This window comes from Seriola dumerili, unplaced genomic scaffold, assembly GCF_002260705.1.
Source record: "Seriola dumerili isolate Sdu_G_001 unplaced genomic scaffold, Sdu_1.0 BDQW01000052.1, whole genome shotgun sequence".
Lineage (NCBI taxonomy): Eukaryota > Metazoa > Chordata > Actinopteri > Carangiformes > Carangidae > Seriola > Seriola dumerili.
Genome location: NW_019174307.1, coordinates 817,201 through 843,918, shown reverse-complemented (window position 1 = coordinate 843,918; position 26,718 = coordinate 817,201). Strand labels below are relative to the sequence as shown.

At 39.4% G+C, this 26,718-nt stretch overlaps 1 protein-coding gene across 5 annotated transcripts in view; it reads left to right on the top strand.

The window, feature by feature from the left end:
* col6a3 (collagen type VI alpha 3 chain) overlaps positions 1 to 23,317 on the top strand; it is a 53,237-nt gene extending 29,920 nt beyond the window's left edge. For 2 of the 5 annotated variants that reach the window (XM_022740233.1, XM_022740229.1), the window contains 39 exons: positions 3,491 to 4,102; positions 4,333 to 4,956; positions 5,259 to 5,855; positions 6,025 to 6,627; positions 6,782 to 7,116; positions 7,884 to 7,962; positions 8,096 to 8,241; positions 8,329 to 8,421; positions 8,575 to 8,628; positions 8,847 to 8,918; positions 9,031 to 9,057; positions 9,158 to 9,202; positions 9,368 to 9,421; positions 9,531 to 9,593; positions 9,984 to 10,049; positions 10,184 to 10,237; positions 10,329 to 10,364; positions 10,471 to 10,533; positions 10,801 to 10,863; positions 10,965 to 11,027; positions 11,318 to 11,380; positions 11,851 to 11,901; positions 12,192 to 12,227; positions 12,359 to 12,421; positions 12,997 to 13,059; positions 13,326 to 13,358; positions 13,467 to 13,503; positions 13,631 to 13,642; positions 13,742 to 14,235; positions 14,333 to 14,435; positions 15,664 to 16,365; positions 16,457 to 16,559; positions 16,661 to 16,716; positions 17,035 to 17,295; positions 17,892 to 17,966; positions 19,156 to 19,341; positions 20,350 to 20,409; positions 21,157 to 21,342; positions 22,452 to 23,317. In XM_022740233.1, the coding sequence (XP_022595954.1) occupies positions 3,491 to 4,102; positions 4,333 to 4,956; positions 5,259 to 5,855; positions 6,025 to 6,627; positions 6,782 to 7,116; positions 7,884 to 7,962; positions 8,096 to 8,241; positions 8,329 to 8,421; positions 8,575 to 8,628; positions 8,847 to 8,918; positions 9,031 to 9,057; positions 9,158 to 9,202; positions 9,368 to 9,421; positions 9,531 to 9,593; positions 9,984 to 10,049; positions 10,184 to 10,237; positions 10,329 to 10,364; positions 10,471 to 10,533; positions 10,801 to 10,863; positions 10,965 to 11,027; positions 11,318 to 11,380; positions 11,851 to 11,901; positions 12,192 to 12,227; positions 12,359 to 12,421; positions 12,997 to 13,059; positions 13,326 to 13,358; positions 13,467 to 13,503; positions 13,631 to 13,642; positions 13,742 to 14,235; positions 14,333 to 14,435; positions 15,664 to 16,365; positions 16,457 to 16,559; positions 16,661 to 16,716; positions 17,035 to 17,295; positions 17,892 to 17,966; positions 19,156 to 19,341; positions 20,350 to 20,409; positions 21,157 to 21,342; positions 22,452 to 22,492 (6,374 nt within the window). In that variant the 3' untranslated portion in view covers positions 22,493 to 23,317. The remainder of the gene's footprint in view (positions 1 to 3,490; positions 4,103 to 4,332; positions 4,957 to 5,258; positions 5,856 to 6,024; positions 6,628 to 6,781; positions 7,117 to 7,883; positions 7,963 to 8,095; positions 8,242 to 8,328; positions 8,422 to 8,574; positions 8,629 to 8,846; positions 8,919 to 9,030; positions 9,058 to 9,157; positions 9,203 to 9,367; positions 9,422 to 9,530; positions 9,594 to 9,983; positions 10,050 to 10,183; positions 10,238 to 10,328; positions 10,365 to 10,470; positions 10,534 to 10,800; positions 10,864 to 10,964; positions 11,028 to 11,317; positions 11,381 to 11,850; positions 11,902 to 12,191; positions 12,228 to 12,358; positions 12,422 to 12,996; positions 13,060 to 13,325; positions 13,359 to 13,466; positions 13,504 to 13,630; positions 13,643 to 13,741; positions 14,236 to 14,332; positions 14,436 to 15,663; positions 16,366 to 16,456; positions 16,560 to 16,660; positions 16,717 to 17,034; positions 17,296 to 17,891; positions 17,967 to 19,155; positions 19,342 to 20,349; positions 20,410 to 21,156; positions 21,343 to 22,451) is intronic. The other 3 variants (XM_022740230.1, XM_022740231.1, XM_022740232.1) reach the window with 3 other exon arrangements.
* Positions 23,318 to 26,718: the final 3,401 nt, after the last annotated feature.

Genomic DNA, 26,718 nt, shown 5'->3' with positions numbered 1-26,718 from the left:
TGACTGGACCACAGAGACACCGGTCCATTTGTTTTGTCCCAACAATTGAAGTGATCTCCCGTCTTCACCTTCGTTCTATCTTAACATAAGTTTTAACACAGCAGAGATGCCGAGGTCAATTTCTATCTGAACACATACACCACAAGAGAGGATGTTGTGGATTCGGTCAGAGGGCTGACACACAAAGGAGGCAGACCCCTCAACACCGGGGCAGCCCTCCAATACGTCAGGGACAATGTCTTTACAAACTCCTCCGGGAGTAGGCGCCTGCAAGGTGTTCCACAGATGTTGATCCTGCTAAATGGTGGAAGGTCTTTTGACAATGTAGACGCCCCGGCCTCTGCTCTCAAACAGCAGGGCATCTTTGTGATTGGCATTGGAACAAGGGGCTCTGACAGTAGAGAGCTGCAGAAGATATCATATGATCCTAATCTTGCCCTATCAGTGTCATGACTCACTGACCTCCCCAGTGTCCAAGAACAGCTCTCCTCTGCAGTGAGCACAGTGGTAGTCCGGGCCACGCTGGTGAAACCTATATTAATTGGTATGAAAGTGACCAATTTCATTCCAATTTTATCATGTAATTCACATTGAATTCCAACTATGTATCACTGTATCTTCAGTTGAGCTAATGTCACTTTGACAAACATCACTACCAGCTTTGATAGAGTAATTAGGAAACATAGAGTTTAGCTTACATCATCTGAACATCACACAGGAAATGTTTGACAGATCGACCTAAATATGTCTCAAATCTTTTGTTCCCTAGTTGACAAAGAGCTACCAGGAAGGGATGTTGTGTTCTTGTTGGATGGATCTGATGACACTAGAACTGGATTCCCAGCTATGAGAGACTTTGTCCAAAGTGTAGTAGAGACACTCAGTGTGGATGACAACAAAGACCGCGTCTCAGTGGTTCAGTACAGCAGAGAGCCAACTGTCCAGTTCTATCTGAACACGTACACCACAAAAGGCCAGATCCTTGACACTGTCAGAGGTTTGAGGCACAAAGGCGGGAGACCCCTCAACACTGGAGCAGCTCTCCAGCACTTGAGGGATAATGTCTTCACAGCCTCTGCCGGAAGCAGGCGCCTGCAGGGAGTTCCACAGGTCCTGATATTGCTAAGTGGTGGAAGGTCTTTTGACAGTGTCGATGCACCAGCCTCTGCTCTCAAACAGCTGGGTGTCCTGACCTTTGCAATTGGAACCAGGAGCTCTGATAGTATAGAACTTCAAAAGATATCCCGTGATCCAAGTTATGCACTGTCTGTATCTGAATTCTTTGATCTTTCCAGTGTGCAGCAGCAGCTTCAGTCCTCCGTGGAGGCTGTGGTTATTGACGTCACCCCAGAATCACCCACTGTTATTGGTAGGTTAGCTAGCAAATCATAGTAAACTCAGTATTTTAAGGGCATTGTGTACATGAAATGGCATCCTTTCCAACTTTTTAGTAAAAGTAGAAACATGTGTTGTGTTCTTAAAATGCATTGTGATGCATTTAACACCAACAAGTATCTTTTTGTTTTCTTTTTATTTTTGTATGTTCCTCTTCATTTATCCTTTTATTTACAGCATGTATTGTTGCTGCGCTCAATAAAACTTAACTTCTTTTTTCTACATGTGGAGAACTCACATATGATTTGACAGAATCTTTTGGGTCACAAAAAAATCTTCTCTTGTTCAGGAAAAATTGAAGCAATCTGTATTCAAACATCCACACTCTTCAAACATTAAGAACCTTCTTGATTCTGAGGACAGTCTTGAGTCTGAGTCATCTTCTTCACTTGCATCCTTTTCCATTGTCATCAAACAGTTCTCCTTTTCATCTCATTCAGTTCTCAATGTGTTTTTTAACACTGTATATATTCTGGCTTATATTAATTTTTAACATATATATTCATATCCACAAATTGTGTTATTATCTCATTGTAACATCATTTTTGTTATATTGAAGAGAGCAATCTCATTTCAATCAATTCCATATCTTGTAGCATTGTCATGAGTGTTGTGGGCTCTATATTCACAAAGCAATTTGTAAATATCCTCCTTATTCTCTTCTGTTTTATTTTGCCAGTTAAATTTTTGAATTATGTTCCACATGACTGGATATTGGTTTAATGGTGGATGGATAGCCCCAGAAATAAGTTTTCTCATGTTAGGGATTATTATAATAGGAACAAAACAAGCTTTAGTCCAGAAAAATAAAATGTGCAGTTCTTCTTTGAAGCGACTCACCAATGTTGCAACATGTCAGCACAAGTTAAGCACAAATAATATTGAATACTGTATTTATATGTATTAAGCAGACAACAAGACTAAACCAAGGAAGAATGATAGGAAAGATATAACACTTTACAAGCTTCAATTACAAGTAGAAAATCACTTTGTCCAAGTGTATGTATGTTTTCAAATCATTAACTTGTCTTGTGGTATTGGAGCTTCCTCCTTTGTTTGCTTCTTCTTGTATTTTGCCCTAGTGTTGATTTTATATTGGATTTGTGTTGTTTTCTCATGATGGTTTGAAAATGTATGACTTTTAATTCAGCACAAACTTTAGCTTCCTGTGTGTTTGGTTTGGACAACCAACATTATGAGACGTGGCTGGGATGTATTCTTGGAAAACTAAACTCACTAGGGATAAATCATTTTTCAAATTGGACAATATCAGCCCTCAATAATTTGTACATGTCTAGTACATAACAAATATGCAAAAGTAGTGAGATAGGAAGTTAACATACAAATGAATAACAATTAAAATAAAGCATCTTTGAAAGTGTTAATAGTTTAAAGAGATGTTTTAAAGTATGGGGTTGTTGGGTTGATAGTATATCCATATTATTTATGGATATAAAGTGTTAAACTTTAGGGGCCATAGATTGATTTTTAGCCAGTGTAGACTTTGGAGAGGGTTGTTGTTTTGGAATACATATATATATATATATATATATATATATATATAGTAGATGTAATACATAAAAATGCAGTGACATAAAACTTGTTCTAAATACACACAAGCAGGTATTTCAAAACAGATAAAATGGAAGTTACCTAATCATGACATGCTCTTGTTAAGAGTATAGCAGAAGTATTTTTGCACAAACTGAAGCTATGAAGAAGTAGTTCATCCCTTAAAATATTTTTTGAATTTTTTTGATTTTTGAAATACATTTAAGGGGAGAAATAACTATTGATCTTATGGTGTGATAAATGTAATCGAAACCACTTTCCATAGAAAAACCACTTTCAGTAACTGTTCTATATCTCCCATGGTCAGACCACACTCAGTCTAATGTGAAAACTGAGCTTGTGAGATATGCAAAAAGAAATGTACGAAAAGAAAAATGTATTATATAGGAAGGAATCCAAAAGACATGTAATAGGTTATCATACATCAGTGTATGATTGCTGATGTAATGTTCATTTGACCTTGTACTTATTTTGATCATTTCAGTAGCAGAACATTAAACTAATGTTTCTCCTTGTCTTTTAGCAGAGTCAGCAGGACCACGGAAGGATATTGTTTTCCTTGTTGATGGATCTGATGGTGTTGGACGAGAATTTCCTATCATCCAGGAGTTCATCCGCAGGATCGTGGAGAGTCTCAATGTGGGCGAGAATAAGATCCAGATTGGTGTGGTCCAGTATGGGGACTTTGCTCATGCTGACATGTATCTGAACTCATATACAACCAAAGAAGGTGTTTTGAATGCTGTAAGGGGAATGAGACAGCGAGGAGGAAGACAGCGGAACCTGGGTCAGGCCTTGCAGTTTGTGAGTCAGGATGTTCTGACGGCAGCACGCGGAAGCAGGAAGCAAGACGGTGTACCACAGTTTGTAATCGTCATCGCCAGTGGATCTTCAACAGATGATATCAGTCGTCCAGCATCTTCCCTAAAACAATCTAGAGTTCTTCCCTTCAGCATTGGGACCAGGGATGTTCACCCTACAGAGCTCCGGGTGGTGTCATATGTGCCTAATTTTGCCTTCACTGTAGATGACCTCCCTAGCCTGCACACAGTCCAAGAAAACTTAATCACTACTCTCACTGAACTGTCAGATGATGACATTGCCACGATGCGTCCAGTATTCCCAACTCCTGATGGTAATTTTACTCAATTGATTTATCTCTAAAAATGATTTACAGCTTAAACACATTATCGTGTACCTCACTTTATTATAGTGTGTGTTGAAATCAAGTTTGAATTTCTGCGTGTGACTTATTCTTTACATGATATATGACATTCTCAATCATACTGTATATTCTCTTTATCTATTAGGAACTGTGTAGTTAGTGCTCATACCTTGTTATTGTGCTTACTTTGTTTTTTTTAGCAGCAATCACACCCGCATCCACAGGAGGAGAAAAGAGGGATGTCGTATTTCTAATTGATGGCACGACAGCCATGCGTAGTGAGTTCTCTTCCATCCGTGAAATGATAAGAAGAGTTGTGGAGAAGCTGGATGTAGGATTGGATACGGTCCGAATATCAGTTGTGCAGTACAGCGATGACCCAAAATTAGAATTTCTTCTGAACGAATTCTCCACCAAAGATGAGGTACGCCAGGCTGTGATGAAACTTCGAAGCAAAGGTGGAAACAGCCTAAACACAGGTCGTGCTCTTGAGTGGGTCTCCAGAAACATCTACCAGAGGTCAGCAGGAAGCCGCATCGAGGATGGTGTTCCTCAGTTCCTCATCCTAGTTACAGGTGGCAAGTCTACAGATGACGTATCCACTGCAGCCGACCAACTTAAGAGAAACCTGGTTGCCCCTCTTGCCATCGGCTCAAGGAATGCTGACCCTGATGAACTGAAACAGATTTCCCTGAAGCCTGAACTTGTATATACAGTTGACAGTTTCCAGCAGCTTCCAAGAGTGGAGTCACAGCTCATTGATTCTGTCAAAAAAATTTCCACCGCTGATATAGTCGCTAGTTATGCTCCTTCAGTAGATTTAGGTAAGAAATACTAAATAATCTCACATATGGAAGGTTTAGGTCAACTTCAAGTTGTAAGTGCTAAAGGCAATTAGTGATTAATGTTTTCATCATTTGCCTTTCAAAATTGTTTTTCATTCCTCATGTAACTGAAAAAACTGACGTTGGTACACTGATGATGCAGGAGTAAAGATCTTGTTAACCTCTTCAAAGCTTGGTTCTCTTATCAAGTTCTGTTGTAGCAGAAGAATTAAAAAAAATGCATCAGTCTTTTGCTAATATGCTTTGAAATAACGTATATCTCCCTTTCTTCCTATTTGCAGACCCCATACATCTTGGGAAAAAAGACATTATCTTCCTTATTGATGGTTCAGACAATACAGGTGCTGCTGGCATTGCTCATATCCGCGACTTCATCCTCCAAATTGTCCAACAACTCGATGTGCAGCCTGATCAAGTGCGTGTGGCTGTTGTCCAGTATGCAGACAGAGTTAAAACTGAATTCTCACTCAACTCACACAACAACAAACCAGCTGTTATTTCTGCAATCAAAAGACTTCGTCAGATGGGTGGTCGGTCATCAGACCTGGCTGATGCCATTAACTATGTTATGCAGAATGAGTTAAAACCCTCTGCTGGTGTTCGTCTCACTGAGGCCTCCCAGCATCTCGTGGTTCTGACAGGCGGACGGTCATCCCAAGATGTTTCCATCTATGGACCTCTGCTCAAGAGCTCCCGAGTAAGCTGCATCGGTGTTGGAGCTGGTGGTGCTGACACAAGGCAACTATCCCAAATTGCCACCACCGCAGATGATGTTCTTCAGGTTCCTACAATTTCTGGACTGTCAGCACTCCAGGATAGGGTTATTACCAGGTTGAGTGGGACTATCCCTGAGGAACCACCCACAGACTACACAGATAGTAAGTTTTGCAAAACACACATATTATAGATACTTTAATATATGTTTTACCCTAAACCAATTATATGGACAAAAAATGCTAAAATCTAACGAGTTCAATCCATTTATTCTCATGCTCTCCTTCTTTACCCATCCTCTTCAATATATCATCTTTTTTCTTGTGACAACAGGCCTGCCAACTAAAAAGGCTGATATTGTGTTTTTGGTGGATGGTTCCATCAATTTGGGCCGGGACAACTTCAAAGAAGTGATGGCATTTATCATCAACCTAATTGACCTGTTCTACAATGACAAAGACAACCTGCAGATTGGCCTAGCACACTATGCTGCAGATGTGACTGATGTCATGTTCCTCAACACATACAAGAACAAGCAAGACATTATGAATGCCATTGAACTAACAGAGTACAAAGGTGGACGTAAAATCAACATTGGTGCAGCCATTCGCCATGTTCAAGATGTTCACTTTACCAAAGAAAAAGGCAGTAGGATGGACGAGGGCACTCCTCAGATCCTAATGGTTATCACTGGAGGGCGCTCAGCTGATGACAGCAAAACAGCATCCCTTGGTTTGAAGAAAAAAGGTGTGAGAATCTTTGCTGTAGGAGTGGGCAACACTGGGAATGAGCTAGAAAATATTGCAAGTGAGTCTTCCACTGTGGCTCGAGCAAGCACCTTCCTGGAGCTTTCAGAGCTCAATGAGCAAATCTTGGAGACTTTGGATGATGAAGTGAAGGGGAAGCTTTGTGTTGGTGTGCCAGATGTCCCAAAAAGTAAGAGACATAGAATTATTTTTTTCTTGCTAATAGACTTTATAGCCACGTTATTTCACATTTAATGAGCAACTTAAAATTAAAGGTTTCAATTTCCAGATGTTTTCTCTGGTTCACAAAACAGCCTTAAATAAAACCATGCTTTGTTTTACAGCCTGCAACATAGAGGTGTTGGTTGGCTTTGATGTTAATGGCCAGAACATCTTTAGTACTCAGACCAACCTCCAGAGCAAGATGGGCACCATTCTGCAGAGGATTTCCAAAATGGCAGCTATCAGTTGCTCATCTGGGCAGATTCCCTCTGTACAAGTGGGCATGCTAGCCATGGACTCTGCCTCTGAGCCTGTCCAGCTGGACTTCACAGACAATGCTGATGAGCTCTTTGAGGCCTTCAGAGCTTTGCGGAATCGTGGCCCCTTTGTCCTCAATGGCAAAACCATCTCAGCTTACACCAATAGGTTCAAGACAAGACAGGACAATGTTGTCAAGGTTAGTTACTGAAATGGTTTGAACTAGTAATAAGATCAGTATCGGGCAGATTCCAGCATATTTTGAAGGATTGGTATTAGCCAGTTTAACTCTACTGGTGGTTTACTGGAGGTTTGTCCACCTGAGCATGCTAGTTACTCCTGTTATTTGACAGCTGAGGTCTGAAAAAAAAAATAGTCACACAGATTTGGCAATCTTCAGCTATTACTGTTTATATCTCGTTAACAAAGAGCAGTGTACAAAATATCCAGGGAGCAACTTCTTGTTTTTGTTTTCTTATTTTGCTGTTGGATTAAACTGCTCTTTACAAGTTGATGTCAGCCAAAGATTCTTTTCTGAGGGAAGGCCCTCCAATCTGAAAAAAAGCTGTACAACCACAAGTGGCCTGAGTGTTCCTGTTAATCCAGCAACTCCATCTTGTCTTTAGTGGTCAGTTTCAGGAGTCACATTCATCAGTTCATCCATATCACATTTTAAATTGATATATTCAATTTCTATTCAATCCAGTTTTTAACCAGAACATTCAGTATTTGGATCAAGTAGTTCATGAAAACTTAAGTGCGTCTAAATTTAATAGTCTACAACTGTTATTTTGTATGTCAAATACATATTTTTGTCAACATTAAAGTAGCTAAAGGTAAATATGATTATCAAGTCATGTTTTGGTGTCAGTGGGTTGGGATCTTGATCGAGAAGATCCTAGTTTAAAATTACCAATGAAAAGACAGAGGAAGTGTGAGACTGAATCATGTTGTTTTCTCCTGAAGGTTGTCATTCATTTGACTGATGGTCTCGATGCCCCATATGCTGAAATGAAAAGGCGAGTTGGGGAGCTGCAGATGTCAGGTAAAAAGATGATACAGTACAAACTTGCCCTTGATTTATCCTTAAACCTCTGTGAAATTATAGCAATATCACATTCAGATGTAATCACACACAATAATACTGTTCCTAAAAAACTCTTGTATGTGCTAAATAGGAGTGAACAGTTTTATTCTGGTTGGGTTGGAGCGGGTGGCCAAGTTTGAGGAGGCTTTGATGTTGGAATATGGCCGTGGCTTCAGGTACACCAGACCATTACGAGTCAATATCATGGACTTGGACTATGAGCTTGTGGAAGAACTGGTGAGTACTAAATAATCAAAGACACTTAAGTGTTTTCTTATCTTTATTACCATAAATGACTTTTTTTTTTTTTTTTTTGCTGCATAGGACAATATTGCAGAAAGAGAGTGCTGTGAAGTGCCTTGCAAATGTACTGGTACCAGAGGAGATCGTGGAGCAGTTGGACTTCCAGGCAATAAGGTATCTAATCAAAAAATAAATTAGTTAATTAAATTAAATTTAAAAAAAATAAATAAATAAATAAGTATATATATATGTATATATAAAATACCCTGCAATTTTATTTTTTTTCAATAAAATCCTGAAATAATATTTGATTGTTTTGTCTTTCAGGGTAGTCCAGGATTTGCAGGAAGCCAAGGACATCCTGGAGATGAGGGTGGACCTGTAAGTTTGAATTCCTTGCTTGGTCCCAGTCAACAGTGTTTCCTTGAGAGACTTTCAGACACCTGCTGTAAACTGTTAATTAACCATGTTTTTTATATTCAAGAAGATGGTGAAAAACTGTGTTTTTTGTTTACCACCCCTTTGTGTTCCTTCAGATTCCACCCCTACTGTGTTTTGTCCCACCAGATTATTTTATTTTCTTTATTCTGTAATGACAGGGAGAGAGAGGTCCCCCTGGTGTGAATGGAACACAGGGTTTCCAGGGATGTCCTGGACAGAGAGGTACCAAGGTAAAGGCTTCAATTTTAACTTTAACATTCAAGTTATTGGGAATATGGTTTTTTATCATTATTATTATTATTTAATATAATGGTCTAAATGCTATTTCTTTCTTCTGTTCAGGGTTCTCGTGGGTATTCAGGAGAAAAGGTGAGTGTTTTTCTTTTTTTAAAAGTCCTCATTATTAGATAAAGCTGTCAGCAAAAAGGTTCATGCACTGATTACCCAACCAACTGTCACCATGTTGCAGGGTGAAGTTGGAGAAATTGGTCTTGATGGCATCAATGGAGAGGAGGTAAGTGTGTTTTATATTAGTTTTTGTCATTCAATCCATTTTTATATCACATCACTTCTTAGCTGTGTGGCAACTGAGTTCCGCCAATGTCTTCATGTGGCAAAGACATGCATTTGGTTTATGCATGACTGTCGGCTTTAATTGGCATCTGCTAAATGTTTGCAGGGCAAAAGTGGAGTGGCTGGACCCCCTGGAGACAGAGGACAACCTGGCAGAAGAGTGAGAGACTAGATGCAGTTTTGGTTTCACATTTTGGTTTTAACACATGTTTTGTGTCATATAGTTTGTGTTGGTAAATGCTCACTAAATATATGTTTGTTATATTTAGGGTGCCAAAGGTGCCAAAGGACAAGCAGGAGACAGAGGAGAAATGGGAATCAGAGGAGACCCTGTGAGTATTATGAAAACAAGTTATAGTGCCATTTATTAACAGTTATCTATAAATTGATATATTCTTTTACACATTGATACCTGAACAGATCAAGGCTGATTATAGAGTAGTATTATGTTCGTAATTTGTAGAGTGTTGGTAAATTTGTGTTTACATGTAGAGTAGTAACTTATTGCCTGTGTGAAAGAGTCATCAAGTTAAAAGAAAACGTACCTCAACAGAGGCCAGTGGTAAAAAATTACAGCAGCTGGTCCTTTAATATGTGATGGTCTATGTCCCTCCGTCAGCATGCAGTTGCTCTCCCATGCTTATTATATAAATAAGAACGTATTCTCGGACAGCTTTCTTTGAATGTAGCTGAAATAAAAAAATGTGACATCTGTCTAACAGGGTACAAGCGGACAAGACAACAACCGTGCAGGACCTAAAGGAGACCCTGGTGATGCTGGACCAGCGGTAATGTCCCCCTGAACACCTTGTCTTGTTATAGAAAAGACATCCTGCTGATGCATTTTCAACATTAGCAGTTTGACATTACATTGCTGTTTGTATGGGTTTGTTTTACTGGGATATATGTTGTGAAATTATAGGGAGATCCTGGTGAGGATGGAAAGAAGGGAGGACCTGGTGAACTTGGAAGAAGGGTAAACAATTTCTGCCTCATGTTCATTATCTTTAACATACTTGGCACAGTTTTTTGGTTACCAAGACTTATTTCTCCTCCTACTTTGTTAGGGAGGTGATGGCAGAAGAGGCCCACCTGGACAGGCTGTAAGTCCCTTTATTGGCGCTAACATACATTGTTTAACATTTATTACAGTAACTCTTTAGCTCTTGGCAATAATTGTAAAATCCTGCTGCTTGTATGTGATTAAAGGGAATTCCCGGAAAGGCAGGAGCTGATGGTGTGCAGGGAGAGCCTGGTATTGGAGGATCTAGAGTAAGTTTGTCATTCTTTACATGCTATTTGGCAGATTATTCAGTCTATAAATACACTTTCCAAAACACGTATAATAGTGAATGTTGTCATTACTGTTAATACTTTTCTTGGCTGCATTAACAATATGCCAAATTGTTTTGACTGGACTGTGACTGGAGTATTTATCAATCTAAAAATGCGTGTACATTCTTTACTCATGGGTTGAAAGTCTCGCTTTAACATGAAAGAAAGTGGTGCATCATCAGTGTCTGGTTTGTCTTTATTAAGGGTCCATCTGGACCAAATGGTGCCCCAGGACCCAGAGGAGAGGACGGTAACCCTGGACCCAGGGTGCGTGAACCTGTTTGGTCCATTTTATGAAATAAAATCTTCAGCTATGTTCGTAACAGGGTAAACCTAACTATTATGTCCTGTTTTTTTTTGTTTTCTAGGGTCCTGGAGGTGACCCAGGTCCCGGTGGAGATAAGGGCAGAAGAGGACCTATTGGTCGCAAGGTACTGCATAACTTAGTGTGACTTATGTTCTTCCATAACAGGGTTGTTTCATTTATAAACACACTGGATAAAGCCAAGCTCTCTCACATTACTGGACACACATGTGTAGTCTAATGAAAGCACTATAAGAAAACATCAAGGCCCCGCTCGAAAAAAAACAACATATGTGCTTAATTAAATCTGAAAAGTAACACGCCAACTTAAAGAAATATTTCCTTCTTAAAGCCTTGACACAGTACTTTGAGTACTTCTGTCTCTGTCTCATTCTCTCTATCTCTGGGCTTTTGCAGGGAGAGCCAGGAGAGCCAGGACCTAAGGGTGTTGTTGGACCTCTTGGCCCCCGTGGAGAGCCTGTAAGGATGGAACCACATCTTCTTTGCATGAACCATAATGTAACACTGGTGAAAAATGAACAATATAAGAACTTTCCCACAATCAAAAACATCAGGTGTACATGGTCTTTATAATACAGTACATGGTTATAAGACAGTTGTCATTATAGTTATGGCCAAGAACAGGAGAACTCAAGATTAGCTTCAGGCTACAAGTCTCAGAAGCAGTTTTCTCACTGTGGCTTGTATATCTGAAGCTGCATGTGGTTTGTTTTTGGTTGGTTAGTGCTTTTGGTGAGGATTGTCTTATTCCATGTGTTCTGTCTTGAAAGAGTACCATAACACAGCAGAGTCTCATATAACTGTGCATAACACTGTAATGTTGGGACAAAGGGTAGAAGAAGAATGTTGCTCTTGTGCAGTTGAATTAATAATCTCTCTACGAAAAAAAAAGATTGATGAAGCTGTTTTTCTCCTTGTTTTCCTTATAGGGTGAAGATGGTAGAGACGGGTTTGGTGTTGCAGGGCCCAAAGGAAGAAAGGCAAGTGAATTGTGACACCTTGTTATGTAGGCCTATACATGTACATATACAACCTATTTATGGTGGTCAGAGGGTTTGTCTTTTTCCAAAAACACAAATAGAGCTGATACAACTTTAGAATTCTGAATAGATTTATAAAAAGTGCAATATCTCTGGCCTATTTCAAGAGAGAATTATCAATACAATACTGTTATGTTACATATCTCACAGCACATGCAGTTATACAGTCATTCAATGGTACAATAATTACATAAACAATACTTAAAGTATGTATGTATTTTTCACCACAGGGTGATGAAGGCTTCCCTGGATTCCCAGGACCAAAGGTAATGGAAGACACTGACTCGAGTGAAATTTCAACAGAGGCTGCACAATGTAGCATTGTACACTCTGGTTATTGGGCCTGCCTTTTGGTGTCGATTACTTGCTTTAATTCATTATACTTCCATCACTATAGGGAGCAGCTGGTGAGCCCGGCACCAAGGGTGGACCTGGACCCATTGGAAATCGTGGACAGAGGGTAAATTTTCATACCCCCAGCTGGATTTGGTTGATGTTCAGCACATGTTCTAAATGCAATAGTATATACTGGATGGCATCACTCAGCAAATCCTCCAACATGCAGCCTGTTCACGAGCATCACTAGGCACATACAGTGTGTTTGGCTAGATACACAAGAGGACTGCTTTTGAAGTTTTGGATCAGATATATAAGATGCATTCCATGTAGTGAATTAGCGGCATGAGCATGCACATTAATGTTGTCACTTTTCAGTCTATGAAGGCAGTGAACCTGTAAAGAAGCTATTTGTAAGTTTTGTTAACGCTACATAGCTAACATTAGCATAGTAGTGGCGTTCAATCTGCCCTGAAGATGTAGCGCTGCTCAGAGGACGTATTAAAACCTCTTTTCTTGTGAACACAACAATGGCTGAAGCTCTTGTCAAGTGACAATCACCACCAACTGCTCCCAGCAAGAAACCACATTCGGCGGCAGGGAAAACTAACAGATAGCGCCTTTGAAGTCAAGCTCTTTTTTGAACTATTGACAGATAAATAGGCTTAAAATCAATTCTGTCAATGAATTTCTTTCCAGGGTGTCTCTGGGGATGTGGGTACACCTGGACAGAAAGGAGAGGTTGGATATCCAGGGCCATATGTAAGCATCTTCCAATTCTAAAGTATTCTTAAAAACCATGTAAATACTATATGAATGACATATTTATGATTTACAGTATCTTCTGTATTTATTTAGTCTGTTTGTGCTTATATCTTGACACTTACTGAGCAATGTGATATTGTTAAGTTTCTTTACATGATTTGATATGAATAGTAAAAAGCAATACAAAAAATAAAGTGTTGTTATTGCTGGGTGTTTGTCCACTACACGTCCAGCTGTTAACACAATTGTTTACGCTCCCACAGGGTCAGAAAGGGCCGAGAGGACCAGGTGTTGTGGTCAGTGCTCATTTTTGTGTAAAAACATTTCATTGAATGAACAGAGAAAAACTATTTTCTGCCGGCAACATCTTTCTCCCCTCAACATTTGTCTCTTTGTCCCTTCAGCAATGTGACCTGGTCAAGAAGATTAGAGACAACTGCCGTGAGTATAAGTTAATAAAAAATAGCAAAAAATGCCTTCCATGATATTGAAAATTAATAATCTCTGTAATAATCTGTTGTGTGCAATTAAAATATCTTACCATGTTTTGTTTCCTTTTCTCTACCAGCTTGCTGTTATGGTAAGTACAAAAAAAAATGTTTTTTATTATATAATAACTGCTTTGTATGTACTGTATCCACTACTATACAGAAAATAAAACCTATGTGTACACTTTTAGGTAAGCAGGAATGCCCGCTCTACCCCACTGAGCTGGCCTTTGCCCTGGATGTCTCTGAAGGTGTCACCCGTGCAGTTTTCAACAACATGCGTGACACAGCCCTGCGCCTGGTCAAAGACATCACCATTGCTGAGAGTAACTGCCCAAGAGGAGCTCGTGTTGCTTTGACCCTGTACAACAGTGACGTTGTCACTGAGGTCCGTTTCGCCGATGCGTTGAAGAAGCGTGCTCTGACGCAGCGCATTGAGGGACTGCAGACCCTACAGACAAGCAAGAAGCGCAGTTTGGACACGGCCATGAGCTTTGTGGCCCAGAACACCTTCAAGAGGGTACGCAGTGGCTTCCTCATGAGGAAAGTGGCCATCTTCTTTGTCGGTGCGCAACTCGGTCAGGTACAAGCAGTTACTAATGCAGCTCTCCGCCTCCATGATGCTGGAATTGCCACTCTGTTCCTTGTCAACCGTGAGGAAAGAGCACTCACCAGAGCACTGCAGGTACGACAAAGAAACAAATGACTTATCTCAAAGGGTAAATTTACAGCACAGCAGTTTGTGAGATATATTTACATTACACATTCTTTTTGTACACCAGGTCAACAACACAGCCCTGGCCGAGGTAATTGTCCTTCCCAACCCTGGAAGTGCACAGTATAATTCAGTCATCCAAAAGGTTATGAACTGCCATATCTGCCTAGGTAAGTACTCGTTTGTACACTGATATTTACATTTGTATTTTTTACTTGTTTTTCATTTTCACTGAACAATATTCATTTTTTAAAATATTGTCTGATTTCTGTTGTTAATGTTCATGAAAGTTGTTCTATATCCTGTTGATTCTGTTTGTGTACAGAAAATTCTGTGAGCATACAGAACTGTAATATATGACATATATGTCACCTATATTATTATTACATATATACATCCTCTGGATATATGAATGTATAATTTTATAACATATATGAAATTCCCATAGTAAAAATTGTATATGTACATACTTTAAAAATATAGATATGATTAATTTTATTCAGTTTAATATGTTATGGCCATATATGTTAACAAAGAACTGTATATTCGATTCATATATGCAAGTTATTTAAACATACATACATACACAAATTCTATATGTTTATATATGTTTTTCTTGATAATTTTTAAAAATTAATTTCTCAATTTTAAACACGTCTATCTTCCTATTCTGGGAAAGAGGTCTCAGACTTTTGGACATCACCGTATATAATAAACATATACCGACAGACTTTGGGATGGATATGTATTTATGTAGCATATGTCTACAATATAAGCATACATACATAAACAAGCATAGACAGTAGCCTATGTATGAAATATATATGAAATTTATAATAGGTTTCATATAAGTTTTACATATTGGCTTAATGTTATATGCACATATTTGTATGTTGAATGGAAATTCAATATACGTATATACATATATTACATTTGGGGTCTGAGCCTCTCTTCTGATTGGCTGACTGTTTTCTAAGTGATATCATAAAAAAATAGCAGATTTCAGGTAAAACACTCAGAGAAACCAAATCCTGCAAGGTTGGATGGTGGGTCCAGGTAGTCCGGGCTTGGGGCATGGCTGAGAGCGGTGACTGTTTTGTTGTGATGTCACAAAGTTCCAAAAGTCCTGACGGCTGGTTTTAAGGCTCAGTTTCTGAATACAGGCTGTGTGCATTTCTCTGTGGACTGAGGCTTTGATACTTTCACAGTATTAATATAGAACCTAGACCTGCTTTATAATCAAACAACACATGGACATCTGCCTTTATACTAGATGGCACCTTTGAAAATGAACACAGATTTTTACTTTTGGAAAAATAAGGAAAATAACACTAATCATAACCTAATGTGACATCACATTACATTACATGTTTTTTTTTGTCTTTTTTTTTTTTTTAGATGTCTGCTCTCCGGACCAAATGTGTGACTATGTGCCCCCATTGATCACCCGAGACAGGAGGTCTTCCACCACAGACGTGGACATCGACATGGCATTCGTAATTGACAGCTCTGAGTCCACCTACCCAACCGTCTTTACTGAGATTAAACGCTACATAGCTCAGATAGTAGAACACCTACACGTTTCTTCAAATCCCACATCGTCCCTTCACCACGCCAGAGTGTCAGTGATCCAGCAAGCACCTTACGAGTACCTCCACAACAAGACCGGCTCTCCCATCCGCGTGGATATTGGCTTGACTGAGCACCAGTCAGCTCAGGATATTGTCAGATTCCTGCTGGACAAAACACCGCAGTTAGAGGGTGGCCGGGCGCTGGCAAAGGCTATCGAATCAACAGTGGAGCTGGTGTTTGAGAAGGCGCCTCTCCCACGTGACAGGAAAGTACTGATGCTCTTTGTGACAGGAAGCGTGGAAGAAGAGGAGGAGCAGCTGGTGCGTATCGCCACTGAGGTCAAGTGCAGAGGCTACTTCCTGGTCATCATGGGTGTGGCTGATAAGCTGAGTGCTAGAGATACTCGCGTCTTGTCTCGCATGGCCAGTGAGCCATCAGACGTCTTCTTCAAAAGGCTGGACAGCATCTCGAACTTTTATGACAAGCACCTTCAGACCTTTAGCCAGCTGCTGCCAAAGTATATCAGCAGTAAGTTGAAGACAGAGACCAGCATTTGTCAATCATTTATTATTTTTTCTGTGCCAAGTCCCTGTGAGTGACTCTCTGTTTGTCTTTTCAGTTGAAAACGCTTTCTACATGTCCCCCGAGGTCTCCAAAAACTGCAAGTGGTTCCAGAGTGACCAGCCACTAAAAAACCCCTTCACATCATCACAACAGCAGGAGTAAGTTTTGTGATATACAGTATATGTATATATTTTTGACACCGTGTTATTGTTCATTGTGAGTTAATAGTTTTATTCACTATTTATTGGTACATTTATAGGAAACATCAGAAGCATCATGAGAACCAGCAAGCAGTTCATCAAAGAAAGCACAAAGGTGAGATTGTGGATGTAATAAAATGAACTTATTAAAATGAAATACTTCTGCAGGCGGTTTCAGTGTAAGTGATGTTTGATTTGGACCGGTCATTTCTGTTTCCTTCACCATGAGCTAACCGCTAACACTGACTGCCCATAAATCCGCAATCAGCACTATTGTTCACACTTCTCTCAGACTGGTGGTTACACCTCTAAAAATTATGACCGGACATGAGAAGCAACATTATTTCATCCACCGCAGCTGCTGACTGACTCCTGTTTTCTCTGAACCTGTGATTTCATTGTGCCTCAACACCTCTGTCTTCTATCACCTCAGACGCAGATGAGCTTCACGTCTTCAATGTCACTTCCAGTGGCTTGAAGCTGCGTTGGAACAGCGCCGACCCCAAGCTCTTCGTCTACTTTGAGGTTGTGGTGACACGGTTGGCCGATCACGCTCTGGTACTGAAGACCAACGTCTCCGGCACTGAGCTCTCTGTGGACAACTTACAGAGTGCTCAGACGTATCATGTCGTGGTCACCGCCCACACCGCAGAGGGTCAAATTGTCTCTACCCGCAAAGGCATCGTCACTACCAGTAAGTCCATAAACACACCTACGCAAAGGTGCTGTAAGCTTCCTCTTTATCACACAAAATGGGATTGTTATTTAAAAAAACAATGAGCAATGTTTCCCTGCCTTGTGACACAAAAGATGTCAGTAGACCAAACACATAGTTTTGCAGGTAATACGATTTTTGGGCTTTTTTTGGGCAGAAAAACTGTGAGTGGTGGAGGGGTGTGGGTGTTTTTTCCAGTTACATTGGTCACTCCTCACTCATTTAAAAAAATCAAATTATCTTGTCCAGTATTACCTAAGTGCTTTTTCAGAAATATGGGCATAACATGTCGACTGGAATTATTCGTAAGTGAATTTAGATGTTCAGAGTTTACATTTGGCCTCAAGGCTCTGACATTTAGTACATTTTTACATTTAGATTTTGGATGTTTTTGGATGATTGTGTCACCAGCACAATCTTTAGTTTTTTACTCTTTCCATGCATTACAGCATTTTTGGTGGTTTTGTTAATCGTAAATAAACAAACTAAAAAACTAAAGGTACTCTAAATTCAAATTAAAACACTTTCCTGAATTAGCTCTCAAACTTTGCTGACTGCTTGTTTCACATTGACAGAAGCAGCAGAGCATAAACCAGTCAGCCACAGGACCAGTACTGTAAATACCACACCACTGGACAAACCAGAAACTGGTGAGTGACAGTGCATGCGCGCGCGTGTGTGTGTGTGTGTGTGTGTGTGTGTGTGTGTGTGTGTGTGTTTAACTTTTATTCTGTAATTTTGAAGTTGTCTTTGAACTTTCTGCCCAAAGTCAACGTTTTGTCTTCACTTGCCTGGTGCATTAAAGCTAAGGGTCTCTGTAGAGTTGTGTTTGGCTGGGTTTCCTAAGAAGAATGTAAGTACATAAGTAAAACCCGATGATTCAACTCACAGAACATAATGTACTAAGCTGTAATTCAACAATATATAGACTGTTGCACAAATGTGTTGTTAATCAGCTCACTGGTGCATGCCAAAGCACACTGAAGGTCATTTAGGAAAACATATGAAGTCTACTGGTCAGGCTCAAAATGATCTTGGTTTGTAGGTTAAATCTTTTGCATAATGTGTTTTGACAAACCAAACAGTTGAGGTTGCAATATCTGTGTCACTCTGTTTACTTAGAAAACAGAAACACATGCGCTTATTTGCTTCACGAATAAATGCTTATAGCTGCCGACTTAAGTGAGACATGAGAACGTCTTCACTGGCTGTAAGCGTGGGAGGGTCAAGCTTCTTCACCTGCCCCGCTATCAGTCAGCTGTGATTATAAGAACAGCAATGCTGTCAGTGAGTGCAGTACTTTGATACTCCAGCGTGAGCACTAGCATGCTGCAGTTTAACACAATGCTGTTCCAGAAAGGAATCAGCAGTGAGGCTGTGAAGAAACTATTCCTGAGGTTGATTTATGGAAACGATAACATGCAGATAACCTGGACCACACAGCCATGCAGATGACTAAAATGAACTAACTATGATATACTAATGAACATTTAACAGTAGCTGTAGTTCTAACTAACTACCTAAACTTACACATTACCATCTTTCATTCTACTGACAGCTTTTAATTTTCAAATGTAAAAACTCCCCAATAATCATATCAGCCTGACCCCTCTGTAGGATGCCATGTTGAATGCCAGTTCTTTTCCCCTCAGCACTTAGACTCATTTGACCCCATTAGACCACACATAAGCTTCTAATATGAATTTATCTGTTGTTTGCAACTTTTTAACAGCACACTATAACTGTATGCCTTGTGTAGTTGTAGATTTAATCATCCTCTCTCTCTGTGTATGTCCTCTATCACTACTGTTGTTTTGTTTTGTTTTTTGCATGTTCTAGTTAATGAGTTTGCAGACCCATGCTCACATGACTATGACCCTGGAATGCCGTGCAAAGACTATCAGGCTAAGTGGTTCTTTGACAGAAAGAACGGGATCTGTACACAGTTCTGGTATGGAGGTTGTGGAGGCAATGACAATAGGTTCGACACTGAGACCCTCTGCTTGAAACACTGCATGAGGTCAGGTAAGTGGTAGTTGTACCTGCCAGGCTCTGTTAGGGAATGTGCCGCTGTCTGGTGTGATAATAATCTAATGCAGCGTAGTATGAGCTTCAGCCCCAGACACAAAACCTACAACCGGCCTTTCACTAAACCCCGCACCGCAAAACAGCGATTGTGCAACCACAGCTTACCAACCGTGACCAGGCATGGCAGGCCTCTCAAGCTTTGGATTTCTCCACATGCCAAAATAATAATAGGAGTGAAACTAGTTTGAAGGGTGGCGTCTTTTTTAGTCACCTTTCCAAAAGCAAAAGCAAAAGGACAAACATTTAAGGAAACCTATTGCGAGTTTATCTGCTTATAATGTTAGCAACTCTGTCCTGCTCTTTTAGCTTCAGCCTCACACAGTTCTTCCTCATCCTCAAAGCATTTTCTCTCTTTCTTTCTTTAAAAATTGAAGCATAAATCTACCATTGCTTGTCCAATTGTGTTATTTAGAGTAATTTTTTAGACCATTTAAAGGTTATGTTACAGCATGAAAACATTATAGTTACATCAGTTTATCGAAAATACTCAATGGATCGTAATCTGGTGAGGATGCTAACTTTTAGTGGGGGACATACAGTTTATCTCTAGCTTCAGTCATCATAACATCATGTTCCAGGCATTAAATTAAAATGACATGTGGCATGTTCATATTTACCCTTTTACAGGCTTTCAGTTTAAAACAAATCAGCTGAAAATAATAAAAAGATGGAAACAGTTTTCAGCCAACTCACAAATTTTTATTTGCTACTACTGCTACTGGCGCCTGCAGTCTTATTTCCGATGTAGGTTTTTTATATTTTTAAGTCACATGTTTTGATTGGACAGTAAAATCATATTATAACCTGTCACTGACCACATGAGGCACTGGAAAAATGTGTATAGCTACATTGCAGTGGACACCATTTTGGAAATCCTAATGATGGTTGTTCACTGAATAAAAGTCTCTAAGGTCAAACCTAATTTATTTTTAAATTTTTCCACAGAACCAGAACCTCAGCTCAAGGTGAGGCGGGGTGAACAGGTGGAGATCCTCCCGGCACCTGGTGAGATCTGATGTGCACTCACTGAGAATAATAGGCCTTTAATAACATGAATAGTTTCCTGCGGACATATTTTTTCACTGTTTCTTTCTTTCTAACTTCCTCTTTTGACAACATAGCTGACTTTGATGTGGTCGCATATGCTAGGAAATGAAAGAATGAATGAAGAATGAAAGAAAAAAAAACTTCCTTCATGGTTTAGTTTTAAACAAGCAAACCCACATCCTCAAAACCTTTTCAGACCACCCCTAATGTTGGGTATACTGTATATCTGGACTTCAAGTGTTGCCATGTTATATGTGTTACATAATTCAATTTCCACAAAATGTGCTCATTTAGCAAAACAACAAGTCCTTTGTATTCAAGTACAAACCCACCCACCTCCTCCGCTGCCCCTCAGATGATCTAAATAACTGGAATGAATGGAATAAGTAAAAAGCCAAGCGCGGAAAAAAGAGAAGGTTATGCTTTTGTCACAGGAGTGAGCCAAGTCATAACCACGGACAAAATGAATAGAAGGCCTTGTTCACTGGTTCAATTGTTTCTCTGGCAGCCGAGCTCATACAGAGCAAGTTCAATTTGCCAGCAGCTCGTCAGCAGTGGAGTAAATTGGCTCAAGATATTTGAGTAATACAAAGTCTGCTCTAAACCAAATGCTCCATATGTTACGACTATGGAAGAATAAAAATCTATCTTTTAGTTGCATGTGTTCTCATGCTCTCACTGATTGTTTTTCTTTGTCTCTCACAGCGGCCTTCACAGCCGTGGATATTTGCCAGCTTCCCAAAGAGGAAGGTACTTGTGCCAAGTTTGTCCTCAAGTGGCACTACGATGCCCCCAGCAAGACCTGTACACGTTTCTGGTATGGAGGCTGCGGCGGAAACCAGAACCGCTTCAACACACATGATCAGTGTGTGAAGGCTTGTGGAAAACCAGGTACATGCCATGTTCATAGTATTAATCTCCTAGTATCAGTGACCATGTATTAGCAATGCACAGGGCACTGTCAAATGAAGAAAACCAGCATGCTACAGCACGGCTTTTCCTCTGTCAACAGTACGTGTCATCAAGTTTTGAGAAATAATCTTTAATTGACAAACATCATTAGCAGTAACAAGCTGTATCAAAATCCAAAAAAACCTTTAATGTGCTGTTCATTTTTATTTTGGCAGTTTTCTGTCTGTGATACAGCAAACCAAATAAACCAAGGCCTTGCACTTGGCAAGCAAAGTGTCTACAAGAACACATTTAACAAATGTATACTTAACACATGTGGGGGATGCAAATGAACAATTGCAGCATTTATGTTACATAGCATGAGTCATGCAGATAAACTGCCCTATTCTCTTGTCTCAGCCAAATTTTACTGCCTCCATTAAAGACAAAAAATTGGTCATTTTCATGTAATAATTCATTATGACATGCTCCATGCCTCGTAATTCATAATCTCACTAAGTTGTTCTAATTGTTCAAGACTTAAGCACACAAGATTTACCTTTACAACAAAGCATGAAGAGCCCATTGTCACATTTTAGACGTCTGTCAGGTGTGTACAGTTCCACCATATATACAGAGTTACAGAAAGGAAGAGGGAGAGAGAACACAAGAGATACAATGCATGGGCAACCATAAAAACTAAACTAAACTGAACTAAACTTGCTGTTTCCATAGCAACACATCCAATGAACATAGCTGTTAGCATTTGGCTAAACCTCACTGTTGTGCTTTTTTTAACTGACCCTCTACCACAACAACCTGACACATCTGTGTCTGTAACTACACTGATTAGACACGCTGCAGATTTTACAGTAACAAGAAATCTATTTGGTAATTATAAGATACAGCATGACACAGATGAATAATAAAGAGAACTGAATAAGAAAGATAACGGAGATAAGGACCTGGCAGTTATGAGATACTACATCATCATTGTGGGATACAGAAATTATTATTACAAGATAAGGTTTCAGTGAATACAGGAGTGACATTGTTACAGGAGTGCAACACTAAAACTAACCACGTCTTTCCTTTCCATTCATCACCAGCATCCGTCAGCCAAGGAGTCAGTGCTGAAATAAGAACATAGGACTGAAGAGACAAACATGGCCAGTTTGTTTTACCTCTGTTTAGGGGATTCTGAGAAGAAACATCCAAAATGGCCGCGCTACAAAGATGCAATACCAAAGCAACGGTGGCTGCACTGGATCCACGAAAATGGACTTCATACCCAAAATTCTTGAAGTAGTCTTTTTCACAGCAAGAAGGAAGGCAACACGATTTGCTGCATGATTTGTTTTAACCTACTGGTGCTACATAGTATGTTTGTTTTACAGATGAAGTTTGTTTAAGTGCATTCAGTTTTGTAAAGTCAAGTTTTCTGGAACATCATATGAGTTTTCATATTTTTTAAAAATGCAGTTTTATAATGAAACAAGAAACGTATATGAATATCTTGGAACAGAGATTAGCAATAAATCAGTACATGCAGGCGTTACGCAGTGCAGTAATCTTTTTTATGTTTTGTTTTTTTTTTTTTACATTCCACATTCACATAGCAACATAGGCTTTTATTGATTTATGTTGTTTTCAAGCTCACTTGATTCCTGTTGAATCATTCCTTCACTATTTTTACAGTCACAGAATCTGCAGCAGTGTTTACACAGGTCTTGTAAGGTGGTGTGTGTATTTAAAAAGACAGTGACCAACTGCTTGGATGCAAAAAATAAAACAATAATGTAACACAAAGTGCACTTCCGGAGCCACTGCCTCAAAAACACAAGTTCCGGCTGTTGAGAAATGGAATGTACTTGTCAAGCTGTTTTTTATTTTTGTTTTATCTGGTTTTATTGAAATTTGTGTTTCATCTGGGTGTAGGGGAAATAAAAATGAATCAGACTTTCTAATAAACATGAGCAACTGATTCTTTTCTTTCTTGTTTTGAATTAAGTCTTGGAGGCACGAAAAGGTCAAAAAGAGTCAGAAGCACCAAAATATATTTGAAATCATTTCAAAGATGGCGCTCAAAGACTGCGTTAAAACAGATACTAATGACGGTCCACATCATCTTTCATGTATATTATTTCTATGCAGCAACTGGAAGAACTGGGTTTATTAAAGTGGGGAGTCATTTCTTGGAGTTCACCCAAGTTGCTTCCAGATAAGGTCTCAGTGAATACAACGTGCTTCCTTAAGACTATCCAGTACTTTTATAGGGTAAATCCCCAATAATCTTCACAATAACTGATTATATTAACTCACCCTTTGTGACCACCATATGTGAGGAGCAAACCTTTAAAACCTCAAACCAGCATCAAATAAAAATCTTTTGAGAGAACTTTAGAAATTAAAGTTACAAAGACAGTATTTATAATAAGCTACTACCCATTTCTACTGTGAAGGAAAACAGTCCTACAAAGTATGGAGTAATATCCCACTTTCTTGGTCAGACTAGTGCGGACTAGAGAGACCAATACATAAGAACTGATGAAGCCGCTTGGATAAGAGGCGAAACGTCTTCCACAGACAAATACAAGTCCAGTTGCTTTCGATTTAATTTGAGAGAGAGATAACTATGACCTGGACGAATGAGAACATTCACAGACATCCCAGGACCTGAGAAATGAACATAACAAGCATACCATAATATCATAATACCATGCTTGGGGTTAGGGTTAGGATCATGTTCGGGAAATGAAGTCTTTTCATACAGTGTGATTAAGGGTGTGCCTTGACAAGACATCATGGTCAGTTGTTAATCTGATTCATCACAAACTGTAGGAGTCCTATAGATCACAAACGGTTGAAGTTTATATTCATTTTTTTCATGAACATTTTCAGGAATGAAAACACAAGAATAATCATACTGACTTCCCTCTGGCAAACACAAACAAATATTATATAGATATTAGACATAGAGATATTGGACAGTCTGGTCACGGGTCAAGGATTTGATGCTCCCCTTAGATTCTTGTTACAAATATTTTCTAATTTACAAACCAATTTGATAAAGTCACATTTCCCTGTGGAAAATTGGATCTATCATTTATCCACTGAACATTTTGGATGAAGACTTTGTTCACATTTATTGGTGAATGCGTCTACTTCATGTATGTTATGAACTCTTCGTTGCTTCAAGTGGATCTTGTCAAGTAATTACTGCTGCTCCCAGAAGAAGTTCGTGTCCATACCTATAACATGTTCACCTCCTCCAGGACCTGGGTCTTCTGAACGTTGTGGCACATTAATTTGGGTGCTTCACAGAATCTGAAGGCCAGGCTGCAGCAACTAAAAGTAATGTGTTTGGGTGATATTTTATTTATAAAGTCAAACATCTCCAAGTTTATTACCAGTAAAGTTTCTGTCAAACAGTTGGCGAAGTGTGAATACCATTTAGAGTGTAAAGTGGGAAGACATATGTGTTTACACTACAAGTTTGTACAGCCAAGCAACAAATCAGACAGCAGGTAGATGTAAATATGTAGTATAAGTTTAACAATATGTAAGTTGTTAACAAGAACCATTATTTATATACAGAGGTCTACTTCATGTGATATATGCACTGATGACTGATGACAACCTGGATGCGAGTAGCCTGTAAAAGGTGATGATGACTTTCATTTTAAGTACAGTGCATGCACACAATGCACCCAGAAGTCTCTATAGAGTTTTATAAAGTTTTATACAGAATTCAAGCAGAAGTTTCTACAGACGGGTGATGCTTCAGACAGGTCAACATAAAGTCATACCTTAGAAAAGGCTGTGGAACAGTAACTGATGGAGAACACGTTCTTCAAAAGAAATCAGGGCTTTAGCTGTTGAAGCCACTGAAGAAACTGAAGTCACAATGTAGGAGTATGTGGATAAACAACCTGAGGAGGAGCTTGTTTTACAATTACATTACTTATCTTAATTTCCCTTCATTGGAACTATTCAGCACAGACAGTGGTGTCCCCACACTTTTGGCCACATTGTGTACATTGTATAGAAAGGTATCAGAATATCTGTCAAGGTCTTCGGATAGGGCCGAGTGTATAGACTCCAGTATAGATGCTTTTGGCTTTGGAGCCACAATTTCTTTCTTTTTTTTTAAAATTATTTTTCACTGCATTCTGTCTAGTACATTGTACATATCTTTGTCCATTTCAATGGCCTCCATGACTTAAAGAAATTAATTTCCTGTCCTCTCGGTGTGACATTTTGATTTACCCATTCATAGCATCCACAGCAAGTTTGTTTTACTGCTCAGTGGTGGTGGGTTTCATATGAAAACGTGAGTGTGTGTGTGCAGCGGTTATTGCTAATCATTACTCTTCAAACATTAAACGGTTTTCTTCAGCCAGTTTTACAGTCTGAAAACAAAACACTGCATATTGGCAATATAAAAATGACTATGTTATACAATTTACTCCAGGATTTGAAGTGTTTGACAGATACAGACGTCCTCTGAGAGATCAGACCTAAAACACTTGAAGCAAACAAAGTAATGACACTATAAATGTGAGTTTTGCTGTCGTGTGATGAGGAGAAGATTAAATATTTGGTCAGTGAATTTAAAAGGCTTGGGGATTCACTCTATCCTCAACCCCAACAAAACCTCCAGATGTCAGTGCTCCTGGGGTGTTTGTCAGAGTTCATTGTTTTGATAAACTCCCCTGCTTTTCTCAAATACTCACCACTTCACTCCCCTCTTCATCACTGCGTCGTTTCACACCACGCTCCATCAATTTATTCCCAACAGTTAGACTAAATGTTAAACATAAATCATTGTAATGAAAACAAGGACTCACACATACAAAAAAAAAAAAGGTTTACAAAATCTTTCAGATTAATTCTCAGAGTTGGTGTGTCGTGTGCAGATTTATGGAACTGAAGGACATTTCAATGCCATAGTATAAAATTATATGTGACAATCATGGCAAGAGTATGTGTTTGGCCGGTTCCTGTTGCAACATGTCAAGGCCCCCCTTGCAGAAAGTCAGGCCCACGAGAGATCATTTCCCCGATTCAGTGTGGAAGAACTTCTGACCTGAGTCAGGCCTGAGTTGGGATATGGATGAACTGGAATGCTGAATGTGAGCCAGGCCTTTTCACCCAGCATCAGTAATGGACCTCACGAATGCCCCTGTGGCTGAATGGGAGCAAATCTCTGCAGCAGGCTCCAACATCTGGCGGAAAAAAGAAGTCAAGGCTGTTTTTATTAATGCCCGTGGCTTTGGGATGAGATGTTGAGCTATCACATATGGCTGTAAAGTCTATATGTCCACATACTTTTGGCCACGTAGTCCATGTTTTGAGTAGAACTACAGGCAGGTT